This window comes from Apteryx rowi, unplaced genomic scaffold, assembly GCF_003343035.1.
Source record: "Apteryx rowi isolate R43461 unplaced genomic scaffold, aptRow1 scaffold_570, whole genome shotgun sequence".
NCBI lineage: Eukaryota > Metazoa > Chordata > Aves > Apterygiformes > Apterygidae > Apteryx > Apteryx rowi.
This window is the reverse complement of record NW_020450839.1, coordinates 496,630-519,984: the sequence shown is the minus strand read 5'-3', so window position 1 is coordinate 519,984 and position 23,355 is coordinate 496,630. Positions and strand designations below refer to the sequence as shown.

The 23,355-nt window shown below is 50.1% G+C and overlaps 2 protein-coding genes across 9 annotated transcripts in view; one reads left to right on the top strand and one right to left on the bottom strand.

Moving 5' to 3' along the window:
* The first annotated feature begins 363 nt into the window (after positions 1-363).
* LOC112973863 (repulsive guidance molecule A-like) lies at positions 364-21,632 on the top strand. Of its 8 annotated transcripts, none has more exons than XR_003256094.1 (6): positions 364-605; positions 1,827-2,320; positions 4,947-5,575; positions 7,610-7,709; positions 16,704-19,055; positions 21,361-21,631. XR_003256094.1 is itself a non-coding variant. In XM_026082248.1 (5 exons), coding segments are annotated over exons 1-4 (1,194 nt in total). In that variant the 5' UTR covers positions 364-604; the 3' UTR covers positions 7,680-7,709; positions 13,492-13,573. The 8 variants fall into 8 exon arrangements, 4 of the variants coding, with proteins under 4 accessions (XP_025938033.1, XP_025938034.1, XP_025938031.1 ...); XR_003256095.1 differs by lacking the exons at positions 364-605; positions 1,827-2,320; positions 4,947-5,575; positions 7,610-7,709 and adding exons at positions 13,674-13,763; positions 13,870-14,118; positions 14,217-14,321; positions 16,294-16,475 and having other exon boundaries at positions 21,361-21,632; XM_026082248.1 differs by lacking the exons at positions 16,704-19,055; positions 21,361-21,631 and adding an exon at positions 13,492-13,573.
* CELF5 (CUGBP Elav-like family member 5) overlaps positions 8,570-23,355 on the bottom strand; it is a 34,925-nt gene continuing 20,139 nt past the window's right edge. Inside the window, exons 4-12 of the mRNA XM_026082253.1 lie at positions 20,960-21,088; positions 20,268-20,347; positions 19,117-19,263; positions 14,225-14,369; positions 13,880-14,026; positions 13,641-13,703; positions 13,470-13,553; positions 12,214-12,357; positions 8,570-12,106 (exon numbers count right to left, since the gene is read on the bottom strand). Of these exons, the coding sequence (XP_025938038.1) occupies positions 11,979-12,106; positions 12,214-12,357; positions 13,470-13,553; positions 13,641-13,703; positions 13,880-14,026; positions 14,225-14,369; positions 19,117-19,263; positions 20,268-20,347; positions 20,960-21,088 (1,067 nt within the window). The 3' untranslated portion in view covers positions 8,570-11,978. The remainder of the gene's footprint in view (positions 12,107-12,213; positions 12,358-13,469; positions 13,554-13,640; positions 13,704-13,879; positions 14,027-14,224; positions 14,370-19,116; positions 19,264-20,267; positions 20,348-20,959; positions 21,089-23,355) is intronic.

Below are 23,355 nucleotides of genomic sequence, written 5' to 3'. Positions count from 1 at the left end.
GCGGGGCGGCCCGCTCGGGGCGGAGGGCCTGGCGTGGGGGAGCCCCGGGCGGCGGGGGCCCTGAGGGGGCCGCGGCCGCGCCGTCCCGGGCGGTTTGTTTATGGGCGAGGGGCGGCTGCGCGGCTCCCCCGAGGAAAACAGGGCGGCGGCGGCGGGGCCGGTAGCGTCAGGGCAGGCGGGTGAGAGCGGGGCTCTCCCGAGGCCTGGGTTGGTATCTCAGACGCTTCGTTCTCGATCTTAAACTTCTGTTCGTTCCCATAAAAGCTCGGCTCGGATTTGGAGTTTTTGCCTGGGTGCCTTATTTTTGAAAGGTCCCGAATCCTCGTTCTCTGCCCCGACCAGCCCAGGTGCGTAGGCGAGGGTCTGCGGGTGAGTGCTCAGACGGAGGGAGTTGAAGGGTGAAGGAGGCAGACGAGGCTGGGGATGCAGCGAGCTGCTCCCTTCGCAGCCAGTTTCTTGTGCGGCTTTGGCGGATGTGAGGGGAAGGGGTCGTTTTTCACAACTTGCAGACGGGCACCCAAGGACACCGAGGACAGGTGGTGGATCTCTCTGTTTTTTCCCTGCTCTACAGCCTAAAATCTGAGATGGTCTTTTTGCTCATACAAGTAAGATCTTGGGCATCTTGTGCACCTGAATTTAACACATGATACGAGCCTTGGGCTGGGAAGTCTTTCTCAAGAAGGCTCAAGTTCGCAACTGAAGCCCAGCTCATGCCAGCTCTGCTGGACGAATTGGTTATTCCAGCCACCAATAAGCTGCACTGTGGTGATAGAAGGCAACTCTTTCCTTCACTGAGTTGGGGTGATGAGGTGCTAGAGTAGGCTTAACATGTAGGAATTAAAAACTAACTGAATACATTACATCAGCACATTTTGTACATGGCTGCAAGAAACTTGCAGAGAAACAGATACTGTGTGCTGCAGCTGATCAGCATAGATTTGCATGCTAGGTTTAACATTGCTGCATTGCTAATACATATCCCTGGGGAAAACTGCATTGATTTGTGTTTCATGTGGGGTTTTTTTAAGCTTGAACAACTTGGTTTTGGTTTAAGATATCAAAGGATGCGTGTTACTCAGCATGCCCACAGATACCCACACTGTAGAGTTTGTAGAGTTCTTGCAAACCAGTGCACTCTCAGTAGAGTGACAGTAAACTAGCTCCTCTTTTGGGCTGAGGAATTAACTTATAATGCATGACAAAGAAAGTATTTGAGTTTAGTTTTTTAATCCTAGCAGTAAAAATTGGGAGTGGGTCTTGTGACTTGGCAAATTTCAGTGGCTCTTATCCAACATTTTGAAGTAAGTTTGTACAATGTCAGCATGGCTATGGACTTGTGCTGTCCTGACAGATGCTGTCCTGAATACATATACATAGCACTGAAGTGTGTACGGTATCCATAAGATGAAGAACTTCCAAATGTTTGCTCTTTCTTTTCCTGTGTTGATGAAGTTTGTTTAAATAGGATACTTCTCCCCCCTGCCCCAACTCTGCAAGCTTGTGTGGAGGACAAAAAAAAAAAAGGTCTGGTTTTAAGAGAAGCCTGTTTTATTTTTGCTTCTCCTGGTAATTTATCTTTCTCAGGGTGTTGACAGTTGTGACCCGTGAAATACTTTGGAGAAAGAGCTCCAAGTGCAAAGTGAATTTAATGACAGATTCCTGAAGCCATGGCATAGTAGCTTAGTAAATACTCATACACACTCACACACGCTCATGGGAGATGTTTCTTTTTCTGACTGCTGCATAAAATATGCTTTGGGGGGTAAAGAGATGAGCCACTGAACCCCTCAATTTCTAACTGATGGCAATGACCTTTCTCCTTGCAGTGCACTGCCAGCAGTGCAGAATCCAGCACTGCAATGCTGACTATGTAGCTGCCACTTCTCCTAGGAATGCCTTGCCAGAGGATGTGCTTTTGGATGTGGATTACTGCACTGCCTTGCGTGCATACTCTGTGTGTACCAGCAAGACTGCCAAGTTCTGCCGAGGAGACCTGGTGTACCACTCTGCTGTATTCAGGATAAAGGAACTGTTTGCCCAGTACAACTGCTCCAGTGATGGACCTACCTCATCAGCAAGAGCCCCAGGAACTCAAAACCCTCTTGTTTCTGAGATATGTGATTATGAGAGGAGTTCCAGCTTTCAGAAGAAGTTTGCCCACTGTGGATTATTTGGGGATCCTCACTTAAGGACTTTTAAGGATGAGTTCCAGACCTGTAAAGTAGAAGGAGCTTGGCCATTAATAGACAATCAGTACTTGTCTGTTCAGGTCACTAACGTTCCTGTAGTGACTGGATCCAGCGCCACAGCCACCAGCAAGGTAAAAGGACAGCTAAAAACCTTTTGTACTTAGTAGTGTCCCTGCTGTGGGACTGTTGTGCCCTGGTCACCCTATGCAGGTATTAGACAGTCATGTCAGTGTGGGGAGTGGGGTGTCCTGGGACAAGTCCTGTATCTGGAAGATGATGTTAAAGGAGTGCAGAGCTTGAGAGGTTGGTTCTGGCCCTCCTTGACAACATGATGTTCTTGCTGCAATGATTCTGGAGGTTCTGCATCTAATGTAGAGTTTCATGTTCATTGTTTTGCCTTTGAAGCCCTAGCAGAGCCTTGAGTGCCTGTTTTCACAGCAGAGCTGTGGTAACCCTTAATAAGAAAATACACCAGTTTTGAAACCATTATGTATTCAAAATGAAGGCCCATACCAGATTTGACTGGCATCCGCCACACCAGAGGAGTGTCCTTCTCTGAAAACCAGCTGTGTGGAGTTCGCTGCTCCCAGCTGGGAGACAAGTTGTTCATCTGGGTCACAGACTTTCTCCAGTGGAAGAGCAGAGTGGGTTCTTCCTCTGGACTTTGATGGAAGCATAAATTTCATGGATCACAGCTCAGAGCATCTGCAGAGCCTTTATGGCTTCAATAAGGTTGCCATAGCATGTCCAGCCTGAGGAATGAGACTCTTCACTTTCATGCTGCCCCCCTGCTCTGGCAGAAGATGAGGCAAACATCTGGCTTCAGTGCTACTGGCTGAATGCTTGGGTGGAAGGCTGAAAAGACTGAACTTTCTGCTCTGCAGCCTTTCCCTGATGAGACTCTCTAGGAATCTGATTTCTGCTTCTCTGTGCACCAGGTCTGTCTCCTTGGTAGGTTGTAGCAGGTGAGCTGGCACCAGAAAAGCCCTCTCTGACCCATCACATACAGAGGAGGCAGTATCTCCTCTGATGTGTAGTGGGAGGAGCAGTGCTTGGGCTGGTTGGTTGATCTAGATGCCAGGAGCTCTGAGTGGGTTGGGTAGGGAGGCAAAGGCACGTTGTTGCTTGAAATGTAGCAGCAACGAATCCCAGATTTACTTCTTGGTTTGAGTGTTGGATGGTAGAGCCAGTAGGATGCTCATCCTCATCCGTCTGCCCTTTCCTGCAGCAGGATCTCATGTAAATGCACCCTTGCAGCTTGTGGGGTGGGTGCAGTAGCCTCTTGTTGCCCTTCCTGAAGTTCGAAGGAAACTTCAAACTTCTGCTTCTTTTAGGGTTGAGAAATAGAACCTGAGTCAAACCCTCAAGCCGCTGTGATCTGGTCTGGGCCATTCTCTTCCCTGCAGCCACTGGTGTAGACAGCTCACCTGGGCTTGGCTGAGACTTCTGGCTCTTCTGCCAGGTAACAACCTTTTAGGCTGTCCCAGCAGGGACCTGGACCAGGACCTCCAAAACCCCAGCAATTAGGAAGCCCTCAGTCAAAAAGCTTCAGGTGTGGTCTGAGCTGAGACATTTTTCATGTATTGCCCAACCATGCAGGGGGCTGCAGGAGCTGGGAGGGTAGTCAAGTGAGAAGGTCTTTCAGGGCCAGATACAGACATGGGTCAGAGCCAAATGTCCTTTCTGGCTAGGGGTGTCTGTAAGCAGGGATTCTGGAGGCCCTGGGCCTCTCCTGCCTTGCTGGGAACCACAGATACTGTGGCTCCTATGACAGTGGGGAAAGTGTACCTCAGGCTGCTCAGTGATAAAACTGGAGCTGTGTAAGGCAGAAATCTCAGGGCTTGCAGACTTTGGACCTTGCTCTCAGGTCTCTACTCACTTCTCTCTCCCTACTCTAGTTGCTCCACAGTTGCTGTTTACCCAGGAAGGCTTGGGGGCTGGTGGTGACAGACATTCTTGTTGTGGGTGGGATAGACCTGCAGACAGAGTGCGTGCACTTTTAAGATAAGACAGTGTCATTCTAAAAGATTTCTTGACTCCTAATCCTTGGAAACTTCCTGGTCTCTCTCCCTTCCTCATCGTTCCCAGCCATAACCTTGGCAATGTGCCCTTCCCCAGGTATGCAGCAGGAGGGGTAGATGGGCTGCTAGTAATACACATTCCTACAAAGTCTGACACATGAGCATGTGTGGTCCTGCTGTGTGGCTTGGGGTGTAGGGCAAAGCTAGCATTTGCCATCCAGACCCAACCTCTTCCCTGTCACATGACCAGCACAAATGAGCATCCTGCAGGTTTTCTTCAGTGAGTTCTCTGCATCCCTTCGGGGGAGGGGGAGAATTGCTCACCCATATTGGTGCCCAGAGATTTGAGCACTGCCTGGAGTGGAGCTTCTGTCAGCCTCTTGGTCTGTCCAGATGAGCACTGTCACCTCTTGTCCAGTAAAATGCACTGGTTATGGAGTTGAGATTTTAAAGGGGTTCATCTCTTTTCCCCTACCTCTATAGGGGTACAAGCTGTTAAACTTGCAAGAATGACTCAGTGTGGAATCTAATTAGAAGTTCTTTGGCCCTTGTTGGAACTTGGAGGGTTGGAGGAGGACGGGGGATGTGACTTCTCAGTAGCAGTGGACTAGAGGTCTTGCTGTAAGCAGCTCTCCTGTAGTGAATCCACTGTCTAAGCCCTAGGTTCAGTGGGAAAGAAATTCTGCAGTGAGTTCTAATCCACTTGAATGCCATTTTTGCCCTCTCTTCTGCACAGATCACGCTGATCTTTAAGAGCTACCAAGGATGTACAGAGCAGAAAGTCTACCAGGCTACCACAGAGGATCTGCCCTTGGCATTCAGTGACGGCACACAAAACGGTGGGCAGCAGGAGGGAGCTGGCAGTCTGCGCATCCTGGAGAAGCCAGACTCCAAGCAAGTGGAGATCCAGGCTCATTACATTGGCAGCACTGTAATCATCCGCCAGGTGGGCCGTTACCTCACCTTTGCCATTCGGGTGCCAGAGGAGACCTTGAATCTCTCGGAGGAGAGCCCTGTCCTTCAGCTCTGCCTACATGGCTGCCCCAAGAATGAGCTGATTCAGGAGCACAGGCTGCGGCTGAGCAACTCCAGCCCTCTCTGGCCTAGCTCCCAACAGGTGTACACAGTGGAAACAGCTGCTGAGCAATGTCACCGCATCCTGCAGGTGGAGGATGTGTATTTCCAGTCCTGTGTCTTTGATCTGCTTACCACAGGGGATCCTGAATTTTCCATGGCTGCATATGGGGCCTTGGAAGACTTGAAAGCCTTGTATCCCAGCAGACTTTCATTACATGCTGCATCCAAGACCATCAGTGTGCCTGGCAGAGCTCTGGCACTTTGTCAGCCTGCTATTTTTGCAGTCTGGTGGGTTCTTGCTTTCCTAACACTGCTCTGGTGTAGTTAGGGGTTGCGTGCATGCATGCGTGTGCGTGGGAGAGTCTCCATCCCACAAGGGACCATTGACCAAGGGCAGAGAAGCTCCTGACTGCTGACTTCTGGACAAGTTCTCCTCTTGCAGAACTGGCCTGCCTGATCCAGCTCTTGCCACCCATCTTCTATCTTTTCTCTTACTGAAAGTGACATGCCAGTTGTTCAATCCCCTATCTCCCCAGGCAATGCTGGATTTGGAAGAAACCTACCTTGCCTTCTGTGTGCCATTCTGTGGTTAGGGGCTGGAGAGAGGGGAAGGAACCCCCGCTTATAGTGGCCAGGCTGCAGATGAAGAGGGATTGTCCCCAGAGGAAAGAGGCTTGCTACCCTGCAGCATAAGGTTTAGTTGTCCTGCTAGGAGTGCTCCACACTGCTTCCCACCACTGTCCTCTGATCAGTCTTCTCTAGCCCCTAGTCTTCTCTGCTTGTTTCACATGTACCTTCCAGTGCTAAATTGCTCTTCCAGGAGTGGTCATATGGATTTATCCAGAGGTCGGAACAAGGGCCAGCTCCTAATTTGTTGGCACCTCCTCCTAGCTATGGTTACTGTGGCCCCAGACAGTAGAGGATCTGGGAAGATGAGAGGGAACCAAGCTGCATGTTGTGAGGGAGCACTTGGAGTAGTGTTGGTTTGGTCCAAGGAGAGCTTTGTCTATGTGATGATGTGCCTTTGAGATGGAACCACAAATGGGTTGGAAGGAAACTGCCAGGCATTTAAACCAGGCTCTTCACCTTTTCTAATGTCTTTGGAAATTCTGCTGATCTGAGCACAGCTTGGAGGTGAGAGACAAAAAGGCAGCTGGGGCTCAGGTGCTCTTCACTCCTCCTTCGCAAACTGCAATTCACCCTTAGGCCTGCTGAGCAAGCAGAAGGAGTTGGGATAGAGCCTCTCTGTTAGACTGGGAACTGCAGACACCCTGGTTAGCAGGTTACAAAATATTCATTACTAAAATGTGTATATTTCTGTTCTTGATCTGTAAATGTCTGTACGTTCCCTGGACATCTTGCTCTTCCACCTCATTATTTTGTGGACTCTTTGAGCCTCCCCACCTCCTGTTAATAGCATTTTAATCTCTATTTTAATTAAACTGTGTTTTTTATGTGTTGGTGCCACATGCTGATGCTTCTTCTGTGCAGGAAGGTTGCTGGCTTGGCTTCCATGAGCGCGGGCCTGTTGGCAGATCTTTACTGACTGAAGGGGGCCTGTTAAATCAGCTCTTGCTTTCTTGTTGTAAATACCAAGATTGATCATTGATTCCTGCAATGAACAGGAGAAAGGATGTGGAGGGAACTCTTCCATAACATATTTTTGCTATGGGTATGTGTTATGGTTCATTAGTTCTACTGGCTAAGAAAAAGCAGCCCCTGCTTGAATCCTCCTAGTTTGGGGCTGGGTAAAGGGTTCTCTATGGGCTCTTTGTCTGAGAAGATGGTTGGGTTTTTTTGTGTGTCGTTCCTTTGGTGGCCAACCCCCCCCCCCCAAATGAATCTTGAAGGAATTTCAAGAGTCTCTGAGAGCTGAACATTTGGTAGAAACTGGTCAATGGGTTTAGAAGTTTTGGGGACAGACAGGTATTAAACCAGGCTTGTGCAAGGGGAAGTAGGACTAAAATGGAGTGCGCAGAGACCTGCTGATCTCAATGTTTCTTTAATCTTAGCTGATCCTTTCCAAGGAGAGAGAAAGCAGGTTGGGAGTTGGTAGTGTGACTGCATCCCCTCTCAAGGAGAGGCAATGTTCTAGTTTGTGTGAGGCTGTTTTCTGGGGAAGGAACACTGTATGCCCCCTGCTTCCCTGCTCTGTTGACTGCTAGGTGCTAGATTCAGTGAGATCCCATTCTGAGCTAAACATAAAAACTTTGTGCCCGCAAGAGGTGTCAGTGCGGCCTGAGTTCTCGCTCTGGTTACTTCTGTGGTCTGAAGTGGGAATGGTGTGCAGTGCTTTTAGTTGCAAGTATGTTTTATTCACAGCATAGGAACAGGCACCAGCTGGGTGTATTGCTGCTTCTGTCCACATCATGGACCTTGGATTTTGACCTGACAAAGCTTTCTGTGGACTTACATGGAAATGGTAAGAACTTGCTGCAATTCACATCCCCTCTGGAGTTTGAACCCACCCCTCCTAAATGCACACATGCACCTACTTGCTCCTCATGTTTGCTTTAAACACTGTGGTCCAGGCACCACAGAACTGTGTTGGTGCAGGGAGAGGGGGGCATCAAAAGTTGAGGTAATCCTAGATTTCATTTTCCTCTCATGTTCTGCTTTTCTCTAGCACTGTTAAACAAGGCTTTCAAAGCACCTTCTCGGAAAAGTCCCAGGAAAATTGGTGCTTTTGCACCGGTGCACGGCCATGGCAAATGGCATTGGTTCCCTACTAACCCCAGTGTGCTCCTCACTTGCAGTGCACAGAAGGGGAGTTTGTGCAGCTGCCCTCCATTTTGCTGGGCTGAGCTCTGGCTTTCTTTTTTTTCCTCTCTCTCCCCCCATTCCCCTCATGATGCTGTTGAGAGAACCAGTTCTGTTCTCTCAGTACAAAGTATATAGGAGTTCTTAAAGAAGCCTGGAATTTGCACGTAAGAGCTGTGCCTGATTTGTGTTTTGCTCTGCTAGAGCTGGGCTGGTGAACTTATCCGTTACAATGGGGCTAATATAACAAACTTGCAGTTTTGGGGGTCAGATCCTCTGACTGGAATAAAAATCCAAAGATAGCCTTTTTAGAGACCTGGGACACTATGTGGTGTAAAGAGTAAGGCAGGGTTGTATTTTATAGGACTCAGACTCTGTCATCCATCCTTCTGTGAAATGCTTAACTGATTGCACAGGTAATTTGATGAATGGAAACAAGCTTTCCTCACCTCAAGTCTTTGTCTTTAAGTGTAAGCACTATCTAAAAGCAGATGCAACTTACACATGAAATAAAACCCTAGGTTACTTAGCAAGTAAAACTTTTATTAAATAAATTTAAGATTTTTTTAGACCAGAGTGAGGAATTTGACATTGACGAAGCTTGTATCTCAGCTGTAACATTGTACAGTCACATCAGTAACTGATGGAAGAAACTGATTGTAAATGCTTATTTTAAACCAGCTTGACCTAGAATTTCCAAAGTCCCTTTTTCCCATTTTGCATTTGTTGGTCATTTTCTTTTTTGTTCAAAATTAGATGAAGTTTAAACTTCACGAAATTACTTGTAGCAGAAATAAAATACATTATACAAATCACGTACATAATAGATGTTAAGTATAAAAATGGTATTTACAATCAGTAAACATGGACTATAGAAACACACAGACTTCCACTGCTTCATCCATTTCTCTCATAAATTCTCAGCATCAGATACAGAGGGGTGGTTGAGGAGATGTGAATGTACTTAAAGGACTGGGCCACAGACATCTGAACAAAGGGAAACTGGAGGAGGATGAGAAGTGGCTGAGGTCCTCTGAAGTCCTCAGATCTCTCCTTAGTATCGGTTGCATCAACCTTTCTCCACCAACCCTCTGTTCATGTTTATAACACGCACACGCACGCGCACACACACGCACACACACACACACACACACAGGAATGTTCTTGGTACCTTATCAAACTCTTGAAATATTGAAACTAATTATTCAGAAGATTTTTCTTTTTTCCGTATTTTGGTAGAAACTTAAAGGGATCGTTTCAAGTTGTTAAATGGATGAGCCTTGTCAGTAAGACCCCCCCACTCTAGGGATCTCTGTTAAATCAAGCTCTGAACTATGTTCTGTGCTTAAGTGTACATATATATATATTTCTATATCTATATATGCTGCATACTGTATAATCTGTCTTTTGAAGGGGGAGGTGGAAGAAAAAAACAGAACCACAGCCCTCTTTTGTCATACTATCCTCCTTGTGTCTGCTTGGAAAAGCTTTGAAGAGGTTATAAGAGGTGAATCCCCTTGTTAAATTCTGCGGGAGAAAATGTCCTGTTCGGTTTGGAGGTTGGAAATGCCTGCTAACCAGCTTTAGGTTATTTCCGACACGTGGAGGCAGTGTGTAGCCCCTGGGAGGCTTCTGTCACTCTGTTCTGGAGATGGTGTTTGCTCTCATTCTCTCATCTTCTCTTGCCTTGATTAAGAAAATTCCCTGTTACCATGGAGAGCTATGAAACATGGGTTTGTGCCATGCATGCAGAGGCAGTACAGTTCCTGTTGGTAAAGGGATTTCCTGTGCTTTCAGCCTAATCCGGGAGCGTTCAGGATAGGCTTTGGCACCAAATTCCAGGAGCTTGGTCTGTAGAAGCCCTTGGAAGGTTAAGACTGAGAGCTGTTGAGATCCTTAACCAAGCTGGTGCTAAGGTTGGTGGGTGAGTGACTCTTGAGCTGAGTAGCTGGCTGTGCCCCAGTCCTGGAGGTATGTAGTTCTCTTTCTCCTTGCTTCTTGCTAATGTTGAGCAGAGAGATGTGCTCTCCCTTGCTCTTTGTCCGTCCTCTCAAAATGTTCAGGCCTATTTGCAGTGCCTGCTGAGGAGACACTGTTGCAGAGGTAAACCCTTTGCTTCCAACCCCTCTTGCAAGGAGTCAGTCTCTGAATGGAAAAGTTTGGTCCTGTGAGTCACTTTAAAAAAAAATAGAGACTGTATATATATATATTTATATTTATCTATGAAAGGGACAGGAGATGGGGTGGGAGTGGCTAAGGTCCCGTACATCACTGCGGTAACCTAGAGAAACACCACTAGGTTTTCTTGGTCTGTGTACTCCAGGCATACCCCGAGAGGAAGAGCTTCAGGTCCCCAGGATCTGCTGGTTTTCTGGTCCCTTTGCTATGCACCACTTTAGCAGCAAATATGTGAGTCCATCGTGGCAAGAATCTTCCTGCTGGGCAGATATTGAGTCGTCCCTTCAATTTCATGTTTTTGAGGAGGCGGGCTGAAGGCAGATGGGGTGGGTAGGTGAGGAGCAGAGGAAGGAAAGGGGTGATGTCAAAAGAGTTCATAAATTTACTGGCCTCTGTAAATCAACCTGAAGCAGAAATTCTTCCTCTGGACTTTCCCTTCACCTGAACAGAAAGGGGTGGGGGAATTGGGAGATTAGGAGGACATATGCGCAAACCTCAGGCTTTGAGCTGCTGCTTCTTAAATGTGGAGGAATATGGTCCCATTTAGAAGGGATGAAGAGCAGCCCTTGCCTTGTTCCAAGTCTGGCGACTGGCAAGAGCTAACACTTTAACAGCCAGCTCCTACATCAGGCAGCTCTTCTGTGGCCCTCCATGGCCTCACCTAGGCTCATAAGCTTCTCTTGATGGTGTGGCCACCAGAGGAGGCCATCCAAGGCTCACCTGATATTGTAGTAAGCATTCTGAGTACAGCTGTGTAGGCATGGTGACAGGCTCTGCAGACCCCAATACAGATTTTGCTGAGCTCTTTGCTCCAAACCCTTCCATGGGCCTGCTGTGACAAAACCCTCCAGCACAGGAAAGTCGAGCAAAGAGGAGCCAGCTGTCAGGAAGGACACTGAACCATTTCCAGATGTGGCCCTTCCTTGCCCTACTTCCAATGGATTGGCCCCATCTGCCCTGAACAAAGCAGGAGGACACCCTCATGTGACTGCCTCAAGGGCTAATTTTCTTCTAATCTGCTTTTCTATGGTCCTTGTGAATCATGTGATTGCCCTTTCTTACCTTAGAAGCATTCTCCACAGACTAATCTCAGGGCACATGCCCCAGCTAAAAACAAAACTATTGGGTTTTAAAAACTTGTTAGAAAGATGAACAAATGTGGGGAGGGGTTAGAAAACAACAGCTGAAGCCTCCTTAGACCACAGGCAGGTGATCTGAGCCCTTCTGGCTGTTGGGGCCTTCAATCCCTGCCTGAGCTATGTTGATCTCCAGCTCAGCCATGGCCATGCCAGTGCCTGGCTATGGACATTATTGATCTGGACCCCAACCCAATGGATTGATTTCCTGGCTTGACCTCGGACCTGTCTCATCACTAGGGACTTGCCTGGCAATCACTGGACTATGTTTGAGCCTGGCTGCCCTCACCAGACCTGATCCTGACCTGCAGATTGACCTCTTGGCTTGACCTTGGACCTTCCTCATTTCCATAAAATTGCCTGATGATCTGGACTCTTGGTTGAATCTGGCTACCATCTCCAGGCCTGCCCTGGTCACCTTCCTCTGTTAGTGTGAGGCTGGGCTCTTGCTGGCAAGGCCCCTGTCCTGCCATCTGTGTTACTGTGTTCAGCTCCCCATCCCTTCAGGGAGCAGCTAGCCTTGCAGCTCCCTGACCCTGGGCAGCACACAGAAACACTGCTGTGAGGGTGCCAGCTTTACCTGTGCTGCAGAAGTAACTCCTGCTTGCTTGCTGCTGTCAGTAGGGATGGTTGGCATCCTTGGGTCGTTTTAATTGGACCTTCAAACGTTTCATGCCAATCTGGAAGCCGTTCATGGCCTGGATAGCAGTCTGTGCACTGGATGGGTTGTCAAAGCTTACAAAACCTGAAGGACAGGACATAGGCATGGCCAATAACTCTTGGCTCCATGCCATATGCATGAGTGTCCTAGTTATCTGCCATGCTCTCCTGCCTGGGGGCATCAGCACTCACCAAAACACTTGCTCTGGTTGGTGGCACGATCCATGAACACCTTGGAGGAGATGATATTGCCAAAGGGCAGGAACATCTGCATCAACTCATTGTCTCCAAACTCCTGAGGGAGATGGTAGATGAAGAGATTGCAGCCTTCAGGACCTGCAGGCATGGGGGCAATGGGGAGGAGCCAAGCACAGACAGCCCCCAGAGGAAAAAGGAAGAGAAATACACTCAGCTCAGAGCACAGTGTTGGAGGAGAACCCTAGCACTGCCTCTGTCTGTCTCAGCCTCCCCTTGCTGGCCTTTTTCAATCACTGGTCCAAAGAAAAGGTCTCTAGGGGCTGTCCAAGAGCATCTGGGAGGCAATATGCAGACCTAGAGGTTCTAGAGAGCAGATTTGGCTATCACAGCTTTCCTGGTTCCCCCCTGGGGTGCTGGGCATGACGACTCTCCAGCAGTATATCTGGTGCTGTTGTGTTGGAAAGAAATCGGCTGAGGTGACAGCTCCTTCTTCATAGCTCTCCCACCCCTGCTCAGCACTGCCCAGAGGAGCAGGCACCTGTACATGGAAGCTGCAGAGGTAGCCTTCCCTGCCCACAGCCATGCAGTGGTTGCATTCGACCCATGAGCCACAGCCCCAACTGGAAATCTCCTGAATTACCATGCATCCTACTTATGGGCTGACCTAGTCCTGCCAAGTCCTTCACCTGGTCCCTGTGAACCTGATAAGCACAGGGAGCCATCCCTTTCCTGGCACCTGCTGCGTGAAGCAGGAGCAGACAGATTCCTTTAGCTCCAAATTCTGTCCAGATGAATTTTGAAATAAGCTGAAAAACAACCCTGAGGCTGGGAAAGCTGAAGAGAGAGGAGGGTGCCTTGGAGAGCCTGGTTTGACTGTTACCAGTGTGGGTCTAGCATCAGCAAAGAGAAGGAGAAGGTGCTTTTCTCCCCAGCTTGCATAGGGAAGGCCTTGACTCTACACTCTTTGGTGTCAAAGCTTGGTGTTATACTGACTGCTGTCAGCTTTGCTCTAGGCGGCATCTGACTGGTGATGAGCTCTGGAAGTTTGCCTGACCAGCATCTTCTGGCTTCTAACAGTCCACTCACTGCAAAGCCGAGGTTGGTTCCATAACCCAGCTCCAATACAAAGGATTAGAGTGGACAAGGATTAGTGCTGCCTCCTCTCCATTGGCTCTATGGTCCAGAAGATGAGCTCCATGAGCCACCCCTCCCTCTCCCCCCTACCCCTCCATTCCCACCCTGATCCTCACCTTCTCGTTGCTGCTGCTGCAGGATGGGAGGTGGCTGAGGAATGCTCTGCGTGATTGGAGTGATGGTGGTGGTTGGATACACAGCTGTGTTCCAAGGAGACAGAACAAATTGTTTACCTGAGAAACCAGTCAGCCACACCAGGAACTGAGAGAGAGAAGGGAAGCTGTTACCTGCATACTGCTGAACTCCTGTAAAGGCTGGGTGCAAAGTCTCTGCTACTGAAGGGCTCTGGGCTGCAAAGAAGAAGAATGGAGTCAGAAGCACAGCAAAGGGAATTGCGCACACATGTTCCAGTAAGTCTCCATGCCTGGCTGGTAGAGGGCTAGGAAAAGTCTTCTGTGTGGGGATCCAGAAAAAAGCTAATTGCAGTTCCTGAAGTCTCTGGGTGTTTTCTTCCAGCTGTCCATACCTGAGTATGGCACAAGGCCATTGGTGTAAACTGTGTCCAAGGTTGGATGGCCATTTGGGAATGGCACCACTCCAGTGAATCCGTTTGAAATGGGCGCTACCAGCCCTGGCATGGCTGCTGTTCCCAGGAGAGGAGGTGAATGTAGCCCTGCAGAGCAAGAAGAAAAGGGGATCCTGCATGAGTCAAGGTCCCATGAAGCTCTTGCTACCTCCACCTCTGTCTGGCAAGAGCCTGATGGGGTATGGGGAGCTGTTTTCTCTGTATGAGCACTGTGCTGAGTATTGGGGCAAGGGGTTTGTTGGTCATGAAGGATTTGCTGTATCCTGGCCCATACCAGGTCCTCACCTGATGTTGGAGCAATCGGAGTGGCTGGCAGCCCGTTGAGACTGACGGCACCAATCTGCTGGATGTGGCAAGGGGAAAAGGCGACACCAGGGCTCAGGTAGCTGCCGTGGGAGGTGGAGAGAACCGTTGTCTGCTGCTGCATCAGCTGCAAGGCAGGGTCACACGCTGTCAGGGCCACGTGTGGTCAGGATCACACATGGCCCAGGGCCACAGACAGTCAAGGCCCTGGGAGCGTCTCGGAACCTGTGGCCGGGGCTGGCTCCCATGGTGGGCCTGGAGCTCCCCGCAGCCACATCCTCCTCCGGGGCCACCTGCCGTGATGGGCCAGCCAGCCAGGGCTGGGGCCAGCTTGACAGACCCGAGGAGTGGGGCACAGCTGCCGCTGGTGGTGGAGCAGCTTGGTTTGGGTCTTCTTGCAAAAGCCAGAGCCACAGCTGGGTGCCCTCCACCCACCCCAGAGCCTCTCATCATGCCAGAAGCCAGCAGCCTTAGGGGTCTCCTGCTGCCTCTTGGCTACAAGCTGGGCCATCTATGAGAGCATCAGAATGGCGCTGGAGGCCCTTCCTGCTCGGAAGACTCCTGCAGTGGAGATGGGGCAGGGAAAGGGGCATGCTGGCGACCCAACAGCAGCCTCTCACTGCAGGTCACGGCTTTGTCAGCCTGCCAAAAGGGATGCTAAAGACAATTCCTTCCAGCCACAGCCCTGTCACAAAGCCCTGCCCTGTTTCCTGGTTGCCATCTAGCACAGCATTGAACAACCCAAGCGAACAGCTCTCCCTTGGGGAACACTCTTGTTGCCCAGCCTTCGCACGGGGACCAGGCTGCTGCTGGGCTCGCTCAGGGCCCCCCACCCCACTGCATATCCGGGGTCTGTTCAGGCTCAGCGCACATTTCGGGCACTGCCCCTCGAGGCTGCTCCGGGATTCCCTGAGCCCCGTCTTGCCCCAGGCAGCAACCTGCACCCTGGCTGACGGATGGCGGCTCCTTTTGGTCCCCCAACACACCCACCTAGGCAGAGAGGCACGTGGCAGAAAGGGGATGAAGCTGGGAGGAGGGTTAGAAGGAAGAAGGAAAAAAAACTCCTTCTTGACCCCTTTGGCTGTCAATAGGTGCTCTGGAGCATAAGATTAAATTAGAGTGCTCTCAAAATGCAGCAGCAAAGGTTTAGTTCTGGATGCAAAATTATCTAGCTCCTTTATAAGCCTTGTCCTCACCGTCAAGCAGGAAAAGCAGGAGAGGCATCGGCACAGCTGCCTGGAAACCACAACTCCATGGGAGGAGATGGGGTGGGAGAGCAGCAAAACCAAGCAAAACACAGATCCTCTTTACGTTCACTACAGTGTCTCATTGTATGAGCTGCATGGCTGTCTGTCGGCTGGTGCAAGTAGAGCAACTGGGGCAGTACTGGCTCTGTGGAGCGGTGCCGGGAGCGGTGAGAGGCCCGTGGTACTGCAGGGCTGTGGGGCACACCGGGCATGCTGCACCACAGGGGTCCTACTGCCTCTCGAGCCCAGTGCGCAAGTGCCACAACTTCATCTCATCTGTTCACCTTCGGTTTGTCTCCGGACCAGTTCCCTGCTGGAGTGGGGCTGGCTCACCCTGAGCTAGGGTTACAGCAAAACATGGCCTTCCAGAAAGCGCAGAAGTCCTGCTCAGGTGGTGTCCCTGTTACAAACCATCTGCTCATACTTCTTATCTTCACAGTTTTCCCATTTCAAGATGTAGGGACCAATGCATTTCTTGGTTGCTAGATGAATATTCTTTAAAAAAAATTTTTTTTCCTCCCACCTATTTTGTGCCAGGATCTGGCTGGAGAAAGACTGGCATTCGATTGCAAATGCATGAGCCTAGCATTCTGAAATTGTTTTTGTTAGTTAAATAAAAGTCTCTTAATGAATCAATAAGAACAGGAAAAAAAGGGGGGGGGACGAAATATGCTTTGTGTTTAGAACTAACTAATTTATGAAACACAAGAAATATTCAAGCGTTATATACAGCTAGTAAATTGCACTGGCTATTTCTTTAAGATTCCAGGCCTTTTTTGTATTGATAGATTTATTTTTTTTCAGCTCCCAGTCAGTTCCATGATTTCATCTGAACTAATCACTGAATTCAACTTGTTGAATAAACTAAAAATGAAGGAAATATAGTCTCTTTTCACTTGCAGAAGAGGCACCTGGGATTGAGACTTTGTTTAGCACTTAAATAAACTGGTTCCAGATGCATAGCCAGTCATGTTTCCAAGCTAAGGGTGAGAATTTTTCTTTCAAACTGTATCAGATAACAAGCACTGTCTGAATATTTTTCAATTAATGCATTTTATCTGAATAGCTCAGGATAACTTTAGACCTAATATAGCTTGTCATTATTTTACATTTACTTTGAGTTTTTTTTTAAGGAAAATGCATTTAGTATAAATTAAAAACATCCAACTGAAACGAAAATCAGGCCCCAAACTTTTTCTTCTTTTCTGTTCCAGGCAGGGGACTGTCATCATCCCTGTGACATCTCTGGGACTGCATTGACTTAGAGAGGCAACAAATCCCATGGGGACAGCAAGAGAAAAATGATGGCACATTAAAATGTAAACATAAGAACCAGTGCCTGTGATGCACTGGTTCACCCTAAAAGCCCTCTCTCCTTTCTGTCTAATCCAGCCGCATAACTGTTAGCTGTATCTCCTGCGCCTGTGAGCAACCTTGGGGGCAGCATCTCCTACTCCAAGCCCTGCATTGTGGAAGCACAAGCTATGTCAGAGATGCCCTGAGCCCTTGCTCCTCCAGGATCCCAGCTCCCAGGAGAGTCCATGACAGGACATTTAGAGGAGCTGTAAGGAGAGTCGGCAGTGAAAAGCCTCCCTTCTGTCCCCACTTCCATGGATCCTAGGTGGCCTTTCAAAGGGCTGGTACTGTCTCCCTCTGATGGCGACACTGCATGTATATGAAAACTGGCCAGGATCCCTCCTCCAGAGGATGGGAAACTGAAGACTGGGATGAGACAGGAGAAGAAACAATACAGGTGCGAGGTTGGTGGCTCAGAAGGAAGAAGGAGAGAGAACCAAAATCAGTGAAAAGTAAATGGAAAAGGAGGAAGAAAACTGAAAGGGCAGGAGACAAGCTGAGCCCAGAGTCAAGGGGACAGCCAAACTAAAGTCCTGGAGCAGGAAGGGGAAAAGGCCAGGCTAGAATCAGAGAGGAGGCAACAAATCTACAGACACAACTAAGGAGAAAGAAGTTGCAGATAAGGAAGCAGCACAGCCAAGGCCTGACTCTGATTTTTTGTCCTCAGCAGGAGTTTCTGAAGATTGGAGGGGTGAGGCAGGCGCTTAAAGACTGAGTCCAGAAGGTCTTGCTGCTCTCCTTCCTGAGACACCCCAGGCCATGAGCTAATAAAGCACTTTCTACCATCATGACCTCACTGCACGGCCCATTCCTGCCTCCTTCCTCATCACAACATGCACAAGTCAGTGCCATCTCCATGGCAGCAGAAGATGCACCAGAACGATGTCTTGGCTGAGCCAGCGAGCCAACAACCTCAGACCTCAGGTGCAGCTGTCTCATGGATGGCAGGGCTGGACAGAAGTGACTGGCCCTATCAAAAGAGATACTGTCATCTGTTCAGAAAGGGTTCTTCCCTCTAAATCATGCTTCTGCTGGCAGCATTGCTGCTTGGAATGGTATAACCATTCTCAGCCTCATTTCACCAGGAAAATCAAATAGTCTGCTGGACAAATGCTACCCTTGGTTCCCAAAATTCCCCACCAGTACAGGCCCTCATATTCACCAGCTCTTTTCCCTTGCCAGTCTATGCTCTTGCTACACACTTAAATTGCTCTTGGTGGTGGGTGTTTCTGGGGATTCTTTGAGATGAAACGGCCCATAGTTGAGGGACGGTTCCTTTTCTGTCTTGGAGATTGAACAGAGACACACCAAGTTGCCGCTGGTGCCAGAGGTAAAAGCAGTGCCCACAGATATGTTGGAAAAGTAAGTTTGTTTTGCCTTCCAGGAAAGGAACTACTTGAAGTTCCTTCTTTTGACACAAGGATCCCTTACAGCCTTGAGCAATTGCCATTTTCCATGGGCTTAATACTTGGCAGCAGAGAGACCTGAAGGTGATGACAATCTCTGAGAAGACCCAGAAGATGGTGCTTTCTCCACCACAGCTGAGCAGGGCCTTCTTGAGTTTGGGATCTGCCTCAAACATCAATGGGAATCGCCATTATCACCCCAAGACAATGAAGTTCCCTCACTAAGATTGAAGGCACAGACAGCTTTACCAGACAAAGAGCCAGATAGATAAAACATCTGCAACCCTCTGCCGCCCACAGCTCCCTCTCCAGCATCCAGCAAACCACACAGTCACACTAGCCGAAAGAGAAAACCTTGGGAGCCAAGGACAGCACTGGGGACTAGGTCCCTCCTGAGAATTGCAGCAGAAAAAGAAATGTGAAGCCGGGCCCAGGGTTCTCGTGGCAGTCCAGAAGCAGAGAGACACATTTGTGCCATGGACACAAAAGAGCTCATGAGTTGGCAGATTGCCATGTCTGGCAGACATCACTGAGGAATCATGGCTCTGTGCTGTCCACAAAACAAGACAGAAGAACACTGGTCATGCTTGACCTGTTCCCAGACACCTCCGCCAGTCTACGTCACATCAGAGAAATCCATCCTCACTTTGAGATGGTCTCAGCTCTCTCCTGCCAATCCTTCCAGGAGAGAAATGCGCAGGGACTGAGCTGCCGATTGAGAAACTGAAGCCAGGAATACTCCCAGGTGCCAGGAAGCTTTCACACGTTTGCTACAGAGATCCTGTCTGTGGTCTCCCAGCCCAGGTACAGTGTTGCCCCATAGCCAAGAGGGCAACCTTTCCCCACACACACGCGTGATACTCACAGCCTGCGCATAGGCGCTGTATGGGCTGAACGGCAACGTGAGAGATGGAGTGAATATCCCCAGCTGCCCCACCATTTGCTGCATACGACGGAGGGTCCTCTCTTTATCTGTGTCAGCAAACTTCACCACTAGACTGGAGGAGGCGCCCTAGGCACAGAGAGAGGAGACAGAGAGAGGCGGCAGGGGGAGAGGAGTCCGTGGGACAGCCGGAGAGTTGCAGTCAGGCGGGGTGGGATGGGGCAGAACAGACAGCAGAGAGGAGCGGGAAGAGGAGCAGAAGACCGTTGGAGTGAAAGTGCTCAGGAGCTGCCTGGAACCTGGGCTGTTCCCTTCCCCATCCATCCATCTGTCTGTCCATCCATCCCTTCCCCTTCCCGCCCTGCCCCTTGCACGCTGGGGTCTGGCACAGCTGCACAAGCGGGTGCATACATGCCTGGCTGCATTCGCCAAGTGTCAGGATGGGGGCAGCCATGAATACCAAGGCAACAGTCAGGCACAAGCACCATCTTTCCACCACCGTGAGCTTGGCTGGACAGGCAGATCAGGTCCTGGCAGCTGCAAATACCCTTGCTGCAGCAACTCACTGTCCTGCCCACAAGCTGCTGCAATCGAGGTTAGAGATTGTGGGAGACAGATCACAACTGCAGCTCCGCTTGCACAAGAGGGCACAGCTGCAGTTACACAACTCCACACAATGCACAAGGCATTCCCACCCACACCCAACCTGTCCCAGAGACCTCCTGTACCCCCTGGATAACAAGGCTGGGGAGCGTGCACAGGCACAGGAGCCCTCACTGTTCACATTGCTGGATTGTTAGCTTGCACCCTGCTCTATTTTGAACTATTCCAGGTAGCTGTCTCCAAGAGAGATACATGGCCCAGCCCTTGGCTCTCTTTTTTTAGCCTTTATAAACATAAGTGCTGTCACTACCAGTCTGGACAGACATAGACACGCACACCCCAGCCCAGGAGACAGGATGGTTCCCAAAGACAAGAGCATGGATACACCCCACCCCCCACCCCCCAATCAACCAAACCAGCTGGAAACTGCAGTTGAACCTGTGGTTTTTGAACAGTGCTGGGTGTTCCCTTCTACAGGGTGATGGGAAAGAGGACTGGGAAGAGGGTAGGTACCCTGGCCTCATACTCACGGGCATTGTCTGGCTGCCATGGAGTGCGTGGATTGCTGCCTGAGCCTCTGTGTGGGATGAGAACTTTACAAAAGCACAGCCTGGAAAGGGACAGAAAGAGCACAGGAGACTGCAGTGACAGGGCTGCTGTGAAGCTGCCACCTGCAGAGCCAGGCAGGACACAGTATCTGGATCTCAGACAGGGCAAAGGAGGGCCACCCTGAGAAAGTGGGGGACAGAAAGGCTGACTCATCCCAAGTAACCTAACCTGGAAATACTGGAAGGGGCTCAAAGCATTACTTCAGTGATACACCCTGTAGATGATGTCACCAGCTCTACTTTTTCCCCACGTCACTCCCTTTCCCCAAACTCTTCATGCACTCCTAATTGTGGGTGAAAACATTTCAAATTGCAGATCCAGATTGAGCCAGCAGGTGCACTAGTGATCCTGGTAACTCAGCTACTCATCCCTCTCTGCTTCCCCTCCTGTCACCCAGGTCTCATCCCATCTTCCCCAATCTGTCCTTGCAGCAGATAACTCTCCCTGCCCTGCTCCCCATGTCTGGCTGGGATGCAGGTTCCTCTAGCCCACCTCCAAAGAATGGGGTGGGGATGAGTGCTCCAGGGCAGGGTGGGAGGCACAGGCAATGCAGCAGGTGAGCATGACCTGAAGAGCAGGGAGACAGGGGCAAAACACACAGAGGGGTTCACACCTTTGCTGTTACCGTCAGGTCCGCGGAGCACCGTACATTCATCAATGACCCCAAAGGGTTCAAAGAGCCGGAGCACGTCCTCCTCAGACTGTTGCTTATTTAACATGCCCACAAAGAGCTTCCTGTCCCCTGGGGGAAACACAAAAACATCAACCTTCTGTGAGGCTCACAGTCCAAAGCAGGAGGATAGGGGCACCTCAGCACACAACTGCCTGGTATTGAAAACATGCCTGGCATGGAAATGATTTGCTTTTGGCTGCAATGCATCCCTGGGGTCAGTCTGCAGGGTCTCCTGAGCCACTCGCACCTGCAGAGGTTCCTGTGGCCTCCCCTGTCATGCCCTCCCCAAAGGGAAGTGAAGGCTTAATAATTTCTTGCTCTTCATTATCCCTTTCTTTCAGATGATCCAGTTCATGTGGTAATAAGAAAAAGTGCCTGGGCAATTACACCATTCTTGAACAATAAGTAAGGAAACAGAAGATACCCCAGGAAACACAGAAGGAGAAACGTGGGGTGAATAAATCCCAGAAACCTTGTCTTCTCTGTTTCCTTTTCCTTCCACCCAAGACCACCAATTCCACAGCTGCTATGGAAGAAGTGTCTTAGTTCCCATTTGCCCTTCCCTGGCCCAGTGTAACCAGTATATCTACCAAGCTCTCTGGCAGGGCCTGCAATAAACCCTGGCATCCTGGGTCCCAGTTTGCCTCAGAACAGGATCAGCCAAATGCCAACAAGGCAGTTATGCGAGAGCCAACAAAGAGCCCCCGGTTGCTCCCTCCCCTCTCAGAGGGCATTTTGTGCCATGTCCCCCTTTGGCCAAGGGGAGAGGCTGGCCAATACCTCCTGGATGTGGGGCCAGGGTCCTGCGGAATTCAGCTGAGTGGAGGTGGGATGAGGTGCACGGCGCTGCCTCCTGCCGCCTGAGGCCACAGAGGCACCTAGCTGACCTGCAGCATGCAGCCAGATGCCACCCAGCCCAGCAGAAATGTGGCCGCGACTGCTGTGATCAGCTATTCATGCAGCATCAACACCCCAGCCTCAGTGCCAGCCTGACCCCCATCTTTGCAAGGAGGTGGTCATGTCAATTAAAGAGTTAACGCTTTTCCCCCACCCCAAACATGACCCACAGGAACGACTGTGTCAGGACGCAGCTCAGGAGGAGCAGTGAGGGATGATTCCTTATTGTCAGTGGCAGGATCAGAGGGGCTGGCTTCAAACAAAGCCAATGTAATGTGACGCATGTCAGGGAAAATAGCAAGAAGCTGCTATCTGTTTGAGAGTTCAGTGACCTGAAAAACAACAGGTTTGTGAGCTACAACAGCATAGAGGGTTGCAGGGGTGGTGGTGTGCGTGTGTATGTCAGGGATGGATGACACACAACACAGTCACACTGCAGGCATCCTCTTTGGCTTGGAGGTTGGCTCCCAGCCAGGTGAGTCTTTCCCCCACACGCGCACAGACACATTTGGGAGCATCCACCCGTCCCAGGGCTCCCTTGCAGGACAGTGCATGCACAGCACTCATGGACAAGCACTGGGGCACAGGAGACTCATGCATGCACAGGAACAGGATTGCGCATTGACCCTAGCCCTGGCAGGTGCCCTCAGAAACTCAGTTCCTCAAATAGCAAGAGGGCCATGCAGACCGAGCCACACGTCCACTGTGCAGGCAGCACCGGGAGATGTGCTGCATGGCTGCACCACTCCTGCGGGCACAGCATACCACTAAGCACCAGAACTGTCCAATCAACCCAGCTGCCACCTTGCTCCACCAGAGCTCAAGCATTACAACTGCTAAGGCTAGGGCTGATTGCTCTTACTCAGGCCCAAACTGCTGCTCCTGATTTACATCACTGCAAGTGGCTGAAATATACAGCCTCAGGTGTTTTTAAAAGACCAGATTTCCTGGCTTCCCATTTGCACAATTCCCTGGATAATTAAACCTGTGGGAATCTCATCCCTCCCCTTCCATTTTCCTTGCTATTCTGTCTGCATTTCTCCCTGCGCCTGCATGATAAAAGGGTTGCATTTTGGAGACGCTAGTTCAACTGACTGGGTCCATCCAAAATGTAGTGCTTCAGCAATGCCCAAGAAGCCCCAGCTAAGGCACAGGAGCTGAAAAGCTGAGTGCTGTACAGTTGCATTAGCAGTAAGACATTGTCTGCCTCCACCCAAGGACCAGCTTGGAAATGCAAGGGTGGGGAAACCAGCCAAAAAATGGCATGGAGAGAAGGAGCAAAACCTGACTGGAGGGGAGTGGAGAAAATGGGACTGGTCAGGAGCAGATTTACTGGAAGGTAGAGGGGAGAAAGAAACTAAAGGAGCAGCAGCTCTGTGCTCCCATTAACATCACCTGGCACTGTGTGTGATCCCAGTTTGGCAATGGGGGGGGAGGGA

Excerpts from the sequence above, each read along its gene's own strand:
- LOC112973863 (XM_026082248.1), top strand. Across the intron at positions 2,321-4,946 it reads GCGCCACAGCCACCAGCAAG|ATCACGCTGATCTTTAAGAG; the intron begins GTAAAAGGACAG and ends TCTTCTGCACAG. Across the intron at positions 5,576-7,609 it reads CCTGCTATTTTTGCAGTCTG|CATAGGAACAGGCACCAGCT; the intron begins GTGGGTTCTTGC and ends TTTTATTCACAG.